General features: G+C 54.9%; 1 protein-coding gene across 2 annotated transcripts; it reads right to left on the minus strand.

Moving 5' to 3' along the window:
• Positions 1 to 167: 167 nt before the first annotated feature.
• Positions 168 to 10,508, minus strand: FAM3A (FAM3 metabolism regulating signaling molecule A). Of its 2 annotated transcripts, XM_050775503.1 has the most exons (10): positions 10,109 to 10,508; positions 9,957 to 10,011; positions 7,048 to 7,161; positions 6,122 to 6,145; positions 2,439 to 2,562; positions 2,260 to 2,318; positions 1,785 to 1,835; positions 1,373 to 1,457; positions 1,170 to 1,296; positions 168 to 868 (listed from the first exon to the last, which is right to left on the minus strand). In XM_050775503.1, the coding sequence occupies exons 2-10, from the start codon at positions 9,967 to 9,969 to the stop codon at positions 773 to 775; spliced, it is 693 nt and encodes a 230-aa protein (XP_050631460.1). In that variant the 5' UTR covers positions 9,970 to 10,011; positions 10,109 to 10,508; the 3' UTR covers positions 168 to 772. The 2 variants fall into 2 exon arrangements, with proteins under 2 accessions (XP_050631460.1, XP_050631461.1); XM_050775504.1 differs by lacking the exons at positions 9,957 to 10,011; positions 10,109 to 10,508 and adding an exon at positions 6,539 to 6,636 and having other exon boundaries at positions 7,048 to 7,118.

Below are 10,508 nucleotides of genomic sequence, written 5' to 3' on the forward strand. Positions count from 1 at the left end.
ATCTCAGTCACAGCAGGGCCTGTTGGTGACAGGAGCCCTTGAGACAAAAGGCTGTCTGCTAGGGCTGTGGGAGCAGGTTGGTTAAGACTCTGGAATCTGTCCTCCCACACCCCAGAGGACACCATCACCCCTGACTCCGCACTGACAACAGCATCTGAAGGCATTTCTTCTGTGGGGCCATCACTTTATTAAGGGGTCATCTAGAAGGTGGGCCCCCTGACAAACTACGGACGGGACCATGATCAGGCTCCAGCTGCTTTACCACCCCGGGCCAGCCTGCTCATGAAGCAGCCACCGGGTTTGGCTCACTGGAAGGAATCACACTGGAAACATGTTTAGCCCGCAGTGCAGAGGGTGCTTCCAGAAGGGAGAGGTTCTGGAAGATGTCCCAACCTGCCGGGGGCTGCTCCCAGAGTTGCACAGTGAGGGGCGGGCACCCAGGGCTGCTCCAGGACTCAGGATGGGGACGGAGATGGTGTGAAGAATGGAGGAGGACAGGGCTAGATGGGCTGACCGGGGGAACAGTGTTACGAAAAGGAGGCGGGTACCCTGGGCTCCCGTGACAAAGTGCGGGAGAGCTAGCCCCTGCAGCCCCCATATCCTCCACCACCTTGAGACCACATTCTGGTCACTGCCTCAGAGCCCCAATGTGTTGGGGCCACAGAGCACTCCTGCCCAGGCGTGGGGTGTGGGCCTCGGCCTCCGTCCACCTGGCAGCGCGCGTGCCTCCCTTGGCCTGGCCTCCCTCGGCCTGGTCCTGGCGCTGGCCGTGCTAGCTGGCCGTGCTTCTCCGCGGGATGCAACCTTCCATCTCCAGTGCCTCGGGCCAGCCTTCGTACTTGTTGGTGTGCTTACTGTTCTTCACGTGCTGCGGGGAGGGGAGCAGAAAGTCATGACCTTGGCCCTCAGGGACAGGGGACAGGAGTGGACCAGGGCCCAGGCTTTCAGTCACCTGTGCTGTGCTGGCCAACAGTGCACTCTCAGGGCACTTGGCCCCTCCACCCACCCCAGGGAAACATGGCACCAGCTGTGCTGGCCCACCCCTCATAGCTGGACTGGGGATGGTCCCCTGCTGGGGCGTGAGCAGTCGGGGAGCCGCGTGGCATGTAGGCAGAAGGGGCGATGGGCTGCCCTGTGCTGGTGGGGATGATGCCAAGCACCCACCATACCTGCTCAAAGGGGCTCTTGTTCTGCACACCCTTGGCCCCCACAAACACCCAGCTATCCCGGAAGGCCAGCTCCTTGGCGTTCCTGCTACCCAGCTCGCTGAAGAGCTTTCTGGTCTCTTCATTCATCCTGCAGCATGGGAGGAAGAGGTGTCAGCTGTCGCTGCAGAAGGGCAAGGCTGAGGCTGGCCTCCCCAAGTACTTACTTGGTGGCTGGGTCGTCGTAGGATGCCACGAACACCAGGGTGCCTTCGTGCAGTGGCCGAATAAACTTCAACAGGTCGTTGACATCTGGCGGGGGGCAGATGCCACGGAACAGGGGTCATCAGGTACCACTGAGCACCCTCCCACCAGCCCCTGTTCTCCAAACAAGGAAACAGAAGTAGGGATTGCCCTGGGACATGCCCCGCCAAGGGACAGACTGGTATAGGAAGCTGAGGCATCCCCATGACCTCCCACAGCCTCTAAACCAAGCTGGTGATGCCCCTGTCATTTCTGAAACCAAGGAGGTGACTGAGAAGCCCCAAGTACAGACAGAGAGAGAGAGCAGTGTCTCAGGGGAAGCTGCCCAGGTCATTTTGCTGCAGTCAAAATGCAAGATGCTGCGCTATAACTCACCTCCGGCCCACATGTCAAAGGCCCGGGCCTCGATGAGCTCGCCGCTGACCCCTGTGTCAGGAGGGAGGGCCCTGCTGGGTGAGCCAGGCCAGCCTCAGGGCACGGCAGGCGGGCAGCAACGGGGGGACAGCCCTTCTGGAAGCTTTCAAACGGTCCCCCAATATTCATTCATTTGTTCAGGCAGCTGCATCCCACCCCAAGCCATGGTGCCTCTGTCTGGCATTTGAGGCCCTCTGGGGGCTCCATGAAGCACCCTCGACCTCCCAGAACCCTCCCCAGTGCTTTATTTTTTGCCATCGTGCCTTTTTGTTCATTGGGTCACTCCTCTGTGGAGCCTTCGGCTTTGCACAGACTCCTTCCTGGGCCTCCCTGGGAGATCCTGAAGGGGAGGGGAAGGGAGGGCAAACACCCAGAGGTCTCCTGGGGAGGGAGCAGGGAAGGAGGGCGGCAGGCCACACTCAGCCAGGGGCCTCACCATTCACCAGGGCGATGTTCAGCCCACGGCCCACGTTGTCCTTGACACTGCTCATCAGCCTAGTTAGGGGCGGGGGACGGGGAGATCCCACATGGGCACATCTGCTCCACTCTCCCTTGCAGACCCGGCCCTGGATCCCCCACTCCCTCCCTGATCCCCATTCACCCCAGGGAGCTCACATCTTGTCCTCAAGGCAGATCTTGGGCCCAATGACGTTGGCGGCCCCGCTGACCACACGGAAGGCCAGGTGCTCCTCAGGACATGGCTGGGGCAGGCCGCACTTGTACTTCCTGGCCCGTGGCGCTGGGCAGGGATAGCAGGTGTTACCCATGGGCCTGGCCCTGAGGTCACCTGAGATCTGAAGGGGAGGTCAGGACCAGCACACATGGTAGAACAAGTGACCGCAGAGCAGGGAACAAATAGGGGGATGTGGCTCAGGCCAAGGCTGGGGACACTTCCATACTCTATGTCCTACTGGTGAGGCCACAGGGACCCAAGACAGAAGGATTTACTGTTACTGGTGGGAGAAAAGAAAGGATGCTGAGGGCTGGCCTGGGCTACTACACAGCCAGGAACAAAGCAGGGGTGAAGTAAGTCAGGCTGGGGACCTAGCTGCATGGATGAGGCCAACCACAGCAAAGGCAGTGTGGCAGGGGGTAGTGTGGCAGGGGGTGCAGCCTGTCTCCCGATTTTGATGGGGGTTGGTTGGGAGGACTGCAGCAGGATGGCTTCCCTTATGGGTTGAATTATGTCCCCTCAAGATATGTTGAAGTTCTAATCTCTGGTACTTCAGAATGTGATGTTTGCAAATAGGCCTTTGCAGAGAAATGAATTCAGATGGGGTCATATTGGAGTAGGTGGGGCCTTAATGCAACATGACTGATGTCCTCGTAAGAACGGAAGTGTCGGCCGGGCGCGGTGGCTCAAGCCTGTAATCCCAGCACTTTGGGAGGCCGAGACGGGCGGATCACGAGGTCAGGAGATCGAGACCATCCTGGCTAACACGGTGAAACCCCGTCTCTACTAAAAAATACAAAAAACTAGCCGGCGAGGTGGCAGGCGCCTGTAGTCCCAGCTACTCAGGAGGCTGAGGCAGGAGAATGGCCTAAACCTAGGAGGCGGAGCTTGCAGTGAGCTGAGAGATCCGGCCACTGCACTCCAGCCCGGGCGACAGAGCAAGACTCCGTCTCAAAAAAAAAAAAAAAAATAAAAAAAAAAGAACGGAAGTGACAAAGACACACAGAGGGAAGACAGCCATGGGACACTGGAGGAAGAGACAGGAGTGATACAGCCAGAGGCCAAGGTATGCCTGGGGCCACTGGAACCTGGGGAGGTCAGAAGGACCCTCCTGTAGAACTTTCAGAGTGAGTGCCGCCCTGGTGACACCTTGATTTCAGACTTCTGGTTTTCAGAATGGGGAGAGAATCCATTTCTGTTGTTTAAGCCACCCAGTTGAAATGGCAGTTCCAGGAAATGGATACAGGTTTTGGCACCAGGAAGTGTCATGCTTAGGTAACAAACACCTAAAACTGTGGAAATGGCTTTGGAACTGGGTAGTCAGTAGAGGCCTGTCTTAGTCCATTTGCTGTGGCCATAACAGAATACCACAGACTGGGTAATTTATAAAGACAACAGATTCATTTGGCTCATGATTCTGGAGGCTGGGAAGTCCAAAAGCATGGCGCTGGCATCTGGTAAGGGTCATCCCATGGCAGAAAGGTGGAAGGCGGAAGCAAGCATATGAGACACAGAAAAAAAGGGGGCTGAACTTCAAGGTAATTAACTTACCCATAATAATGGCATTCATCCATTCATGAGGGCAGAGCCCTCATGACCTAACTACCTCAAAAAGGTCCTGCTCTCAAGACCAACACATTGACATATTTCAACATGAGTTTTGGAGACAACATTTAAACCACATCAAGGCTGTAGAAGTTTGAGGTACATGTTAGAAAAGGTCTGGATTGCCTTTAAGAGACTGTTGGTAGGAGTATGGATGTTAAAGGTAATTCTGGTGAGAGGAGGGGAGAGCAATAGACACAGCCTCTGTGGTCTTAGAGAATACAAACATCATCATGAACAGAACGTTGCTAGAAACATGAATGTTAAAGGTGCTTTTGGGTTGGGTGTGGTGATTCACGCATGTGATCCCAGCACCTTGGGAGGCCAAGGCAGGAGCATCACTTGAGGCCAGGTGATCAAGACCAGCCTGGGCAACATAGTGAGACCCCATCTCTACAAAAAATACAAAATAAGCTAGCTGTGGTGGTGCATGCCTGTAATCCCAGCTACTCAGGAGGCTGAGGCAGGAGAATCACTTGAGCTATGATTGCACCACTGCCCTCCAGTCTGGGTGAGAGAGCAAGACCCTGTCTCAAAACATTCAAAAAATAAATAATAAAAAATAAAACATTAGCTGTGTGTGGTAGCACAGGCCTGTAGTCGCAGCTACTTGGGAGACTGAGGTGAGAGGGTCGCCTGAGCCCAGGAGTTTGAGGTTACAGTGCACTGGGATGATATCACTGCACTCCAGCCTGGGCAACAGAGCGAGACCTCTGTCTCTACAAAAAAAGAAAAAGAAAAAAAAAGGTGCTTTTGGTTAAGCCTCAGAGGAAAATGAGGGACATGTTTTTCAGTTATTGGGCACTGGAGGAAAGCTGATGCTTGTTATAAAGGAACTTGGCCCAGGCGTGACGGCTCACACCTATAATCCCAGCACTTTGGGAGGCTGAGGTGGGAGGATCACTTGAGGTCAGGAGTTTGAGACCAGCCTGACCAACATGGTGAAACCTCATCTCTACTAAATACGAAAATTAGTTGGGTGTGGTGGCAGGTGCCTGTAATCCCAGCTAATCAGGAGGCTGAGGTGGGAGAACAGCTTGAACCCGGGAGGCAGAGGTTGCAGTGAGCCAGGATTCCTCTACTGCACTCCAGCCTGGGTGACAGAGCAAGACTCCGTCTCAAAAAAAAAAAGAAAAAAGACCTTGGTTGAATGTGTTCTAGTGTTTTGTGGAAAGGAGAATGTGTAAGTGCTGAGTGCTGAACTTGGATATTCAGCTGAGGAGATTTCCAAGCAAAGTGTTGAGAGCATAGCCTGACTTCTCCTTGCTGCTTATAGTAAAATGTAAGAGGAGAGACATGAGGAAGAAACTGTTGAGCACAAAGGAGCCAGAAAGCAAAGATGTGGAAAATTCTCGGCCTCATCATGTTACAAAAACTGCAAAAGTGTCCCCTGGAGAGAAGAGCAAGGCTGTTCAAGCGTTTGTCCCAGAGCTGAGGTATGTGACTTGTGGGTCCACTCAACCCTTTCAGCAGAAATCTGCAATGAAGATGGGGTTATCTAGGAAGCGTCTGTAGGAAAACTCTGGCTTTATAGCTTGGGCCCTATAACTTGCACTTGAGAATCGTATACCAGCAGAAACACTGCCGACCTGGAGTGAGGGGGCGGAGATGAGATGAAGGGACGGAAGGGTGGTCCCGAGGGTGGGGCTGTCTCCTGTTTCAGAGCATGGGGTCATTCCGGCAGGCCCAGAAAAAAGAATCTCAGGTCACAGAGGATTCCTGATTCCCCTCAGGCCTTGAAACCAAATGAATTTTGCCCTGCTGGGCTTTGGGCTTGCTTGGGACTGGTGACCTCTTTCTTCCTTCCAAGTTGCCCTTTTGCAAGTGGGAGTACCTATCCTAGGCCGGCCCACTATCATGTTCAGGCAGGAAGTCACTCGGTTTCTAGGTTTCCAGTGGTGAGCAGCCCCCGTGAACCGCGATAGCTGGTTTTGGGAGGAATAAATGGAAAACAGAAGCCCTACAGGACTGGGAGCAGGCAGGGGCATCACAAAGGGAAGGGAGGTGACAGGGGCCTTACCTGCAGTCACCGAGCTCTCTGGACCTGTGGATACAGAGTGGTTTCTGTTAGTGTGGAGCCTCCCAGGGCCTGCGGCAGGGCAGCCTGGCCCTCCTTACACTGTGAAGTGTAGACACAGGCAGTCAGGCTCAGGGGCTGGGGGCTAAGCCAGGCTGACCTTGGCATGCTTCCCACTCAAGTGTAAGTCATGTTCAGATGAAAAACTCCCTACTCCAGGAACAGGGGGAAACGGATTAGAAAAAGTACTTAGATGACCTGGCCGGGCATAGTGGCTCATGCCTGTAGCACTTTTGGAGGCCGAGGCGGGTAGATTGCTTGAGCCCAGGAGTTTGAGACCAGCCTGGGCAACATGGTGAAACCCCATCTCTACTAAAAACACAATAATAATAATAATTAGCCGGGTTTGGTGGTGCACACCTGTAGTCTCAGCTACTCGGGAGGCTGAGGCACTAGAATCACTTGAACCCAGGAGGTAGAGGTTGCAGTGAACCGAGATCGCACCACTGCACTCCAGCCTGGGAGACAAAGTGAGACACTGTCTCAATCAAACAAATAAAAAAGTACTTAGGTGACCTATTACCAGTCAACAAGGTGTAGAGTCCCCTCTCCATCTCAGAGCCTACAGGGAGCAACCCGGGCATCACTCCCCATGTTCAGTGGAAGCTCCCTGCCCCTTACTCTGGCCCTACTGACTCCAGTTGGGCACAGAATTCTAGTGATCGGGTATTGGCTTTCCTAGATGAAGCAACTGGGTGGTGGGGGAGGCTGTGCCTGATGTCAGGAGACAGACTGGGGACAGCCAAAGGTAGCCTGCCAGGGATGAGATAGAAAACTCAAGTCAACCCCCAACCCCAAGCCTCAACCACACGCCCATGTGGCCACCTTGGTGGCCTCCAGAGAAGGATAAGGCGGGGTCCCACACTCACTGGTGAAGAGTTGCTGGATGCGAGGAAAGCCACTGCCAGGCCCACCCAGGAGGATGCTGACCACGATCCATGTGAGACCCACACTGACGACTAGGGCCACAATGCGGAGAGGGCCTGCAGGCAGGACAGATGCGGGGTGGGGTCACCTCAGATACCAGCGAACTCCAGAATGACCCCATAGCCTTGCATGACTGGATCTCCCCTGCCACTTGGGAAGATGGAGGACAAAGAGGTGGAGAGCTGTTGCCTTCCACCAGGCCTGAGAGGGAGACTTGAGCTCCCTGGCAGGTGGAAAGAGGAAACTGAGTTCAAATCCTAAGGCTGCTGGGTTTGGTTCTCCCTGGCGGGTCTGAGAGGGGACTCTCTGCTCGAGAAGGGCTCCATCCCTCTTTCCAAGAACCCCCTCAACTTCCTGCCTCTGAAACCACCAATATATTTGGGTACCCACCTGCCCCTCCTTTCCTCCTGTTGAGGGAGAAGGGTCCCTACTCCCTTTTAAGATCAGTCCCAGCCAGGCGCAGTAGCTCACGCCTGTAATCCCAGCACTTTGGGAGGCCGAGGCGGGTAGATCACGAGGTCAGGTGTTTGAGACCAGCCTGAAAAACATGGTGAAACCCCGCCTCTACTGAAAATACAAAAATTAGCCGGGCATGGTGGCGCGCGCCTGTAATTGCAGCTACTCAGGAGGCTGAGGCAGGAGAATCACTTGAACCTGGGTGGCAGAGGTTAAAGTGAGCCAAGATCATGCCACTGCAGTCCAGCCTGATGACAGAGCAAGACTGTCTCAAAAAAAAAAAAAACAACAAAAAAAAACAGTTCCGTCATCTGCTGGGACCTGGATTGCAAGCTCCCCAGCCTTCTCTGATTTCTTGTAATAGTGATCACTCTCTCTAGCTCGCTCTTTCTCCTGTATTTTCAACATCTCCAATGTTAAGAAAGCAAACACTCTTCTTCAAAACCACATCCCCATCCTCTTTCCCCTAACCTTTCTTTTCCCTGTCAACCCCCTCAAAAGTCATCTATACTCATTCCATCATCTCACCTCCTACTCCCTCCCACCCTACTCCAGTCTGGCCTGGCTTCCACCACCCCACCAAATCAGCTTGTTGCCAAGGCCGCTGATGACCTTTGTGGTGTCACCACCCCTGGTCACCTGTCAGCCCCCATCTTCCTTGACCTCTCAGTGGGCTGCCCATGTCCTCCTCACAGAAGCACTCACTTCTCTGCTGGCTTTCAGGACAGCACACTCTCCCGACCCGATCTCTCTGGACACTCCTCATTCTCCTTAGTTAGATCGTCTCCTCTACCCTCCCCTTAAAAGCTGGACTTTCCCAGGCTTCCATCTCAGGCTGCCTTCTGGTCCCTACCTGTAGTGTCTTTTTTTTTTTAAATTTTTTGAGATGGAGTCTTGCTCTTGTCCCCCAGGCTGGAATGCAATGGCACAATCTCGGCTCACTGCAACCTTCGCCTCCTGGGTTCAAGCGATTCTCCTGCCTCAGCCTCCCGAGCAGCTGGGATTACAGGCACCTGCCAACACGCCCGGCTAATTTTTGTATTTTTAGTAGAGATGGGGTTTCACCATGTTGGCTGGTCTTGAACCTTTTTTTTTTTTTTTTTTTTTTTTTTGAGACGGAGTCTCGCTCTGTCGCCCGGGCTGGAGTGCAGTGGCCGGATCTCAGCTCACTGCAAGCTCCGCCTCCCGGGTTTACGCCATTCTCCTGCCTCAGCCTCCCAAGTAGCTGGGACTACAGGCGCCCGCCACCTCGCCCGGCTAGTTTTTTGTATTTTTTAGTAGAGACGGGGTTTCACCGTGTTAGCCAGGATGGTCTCGATCTCCTGACCTCGTGATCCGCCCGTCTCAGCCTCCCAAAGTGCCGGGATTACAGGCTTGAGCCACTGCGCCCGGCCGGTCTTGAACTCTTAACCTCAGGTGATCCACCCGCTTTGGCCTCCCAAAGTGTTGAGATAACAGGCGTAAGCCACTGCGCCCAGCTGTCTTTTTATTTTTTTGAGACGGAGTCTCGCTCTGTCGCCCAGGCTGGAGTGTGCAGTGGCACAATCTCGGCTCACTGCAACCTCAGCCTCCCGGGTAGCTGGGATTACAAGCACCCACCACCACGCCCTGCTAATTTTTTTGTATTTTTTAAGTAGAGATGGGGATTCACCATGTTGGCCAGGCTGGTCTCAAACTCCTGACTTCAAGTGATCTGCCCGCCTGGGCCTCCCAAACTGCTGGGATTACAGGTGTGAGTCACCGCGCCCAGCCTGTAGTGTCTTTTTAGATGATGTCATCTACTCCCAGCTCTTTAATTAACCACCATGTGTCAATGACTTCCTATTTTCTAGTTCCAGCTGTGGCCTCTCTTGAAACCACTCCCTGCCAGCTGGTTCCTCACTGGCCAGCTCCACTTGGATATGTCCACAAAGTTACCACCTTAGCAAGTCTGAAGTTCAATTCCTGAGTTCTTTCCACTCTCCACCCCGCCCCAACCTATCCCTCCCCAAGGATCTTCATCTTAGTTGTCCAGGTGACAGTAGGGCTGTCATCGGGTTCATGTCGAAGCCCACAGCCACTTTTGTCACTTCCCCTCTAAGATCACGCCTCTCCACCTGGACTCCCCACCTCCTCTCTCTCACCACTCATTTTCCAAAAAGCAGCTGGTCTACTACCTGCGTTGGGAGATACTGACTATACTAATCCTCCTGTCATAGCTCGGGGAGCTGATGTCTTCAGAGGTGAAAGGATTTGCTTAAGGTCAAGGAATGAGTGTTTGTACAGAGTCCTCCGAAATTTCCAAAACCAAACCCAGTGGTCCACTCGCGCCTCTCCAGACACAGATGTCGGGACGCTGGGCCTCCATCCAGGTGCCCTTTTCAACTCCCTCCCGTTCGCTGCGGAAGCCACCCACCTGCCAACCTCATGTCCACTCTCCTCCTGCTGGGTTGGGACCGCCGGCAAGTGCACTGTTTGGGGGGAAAGCGGAAGAACGGGTTTGGGTGGGGGTCAGGGACAAGCCTGTGCAGGACCCCTGCTGGGGGCAGGCGCGATCGGTGCTACGACCTGTTTGTCCAGCCGCCCGGCCAGGCAGGGCTCCTCGGAAACGCGCGGAGAAACCCTGCCTGGCCAGGAGGGGCCTCAGGAACCCGTTGGCTCACGATCTTGCCCACAGGAGCCTCCGGGGAGGGGACGTAGATGTGGTTCTCCTTGGCTCGGGCCGTTCCTCCAAGCCTGGGGACTGGCGACGCGGGCCGGGCCGGAGACTTGTCTGGCCGTGGGGAGACGTGGGCTCGGTCAGGAAGGCTCCCTGTCAGGCCCGCTGACCCGCTCCGCCGGGCAAGAGGAGGCAAGGTCGCTGCGCAGGGCGGCCAGGCAGGCCCGGCAATGGCGGCCAAGGGCGGGGCCACAGCCCGTCGGCCCCGCCCCCGGCAGCAGCCGCGCCATCTGGCTCCACGCAGGCCCC

The sequence above is a fragment of the Macaca thibetana genome, chromosome X (assembly GCF_024542745.1).
Source record: "Macaca thibetana thibetana isolate TM-01 chromosome X, ASM2454274v1, whole genome shotgun sequence".
In the NCBI taxonomy this organism is placed as follows: Eukaryota; Metazoa; Chordata; class Mammalia; order Primates; family Cercopithecidae; genus Macaca; species Macaca thibetana.

Excerpts from the sequence above, each read along its gene's own strand:
- FAM3A (XM_050775504.1), bottom strand. The coding sequence starts at position 7,118 with ATGGATCGTGGTCAGCATCCTCCTGGGTGGGCCTGGCAGTGGCTTTCC. Across the intron at positions 2,319-2,438 it reads ATCTGCCTTGAGGACAAGAT|GCTGATGAGCAGTGTCAAGG; the intron begins GTGAGCTCCCTG and ends GCCCCTAACTAG. Across the intron at positions 1,297-1,372 it reads TACGACGACCCAGCCACCAA|GATGAATGAAGAGACCAGAA; the intron begins GTAAGTACTTGG and ends CCCATGCTGCAG.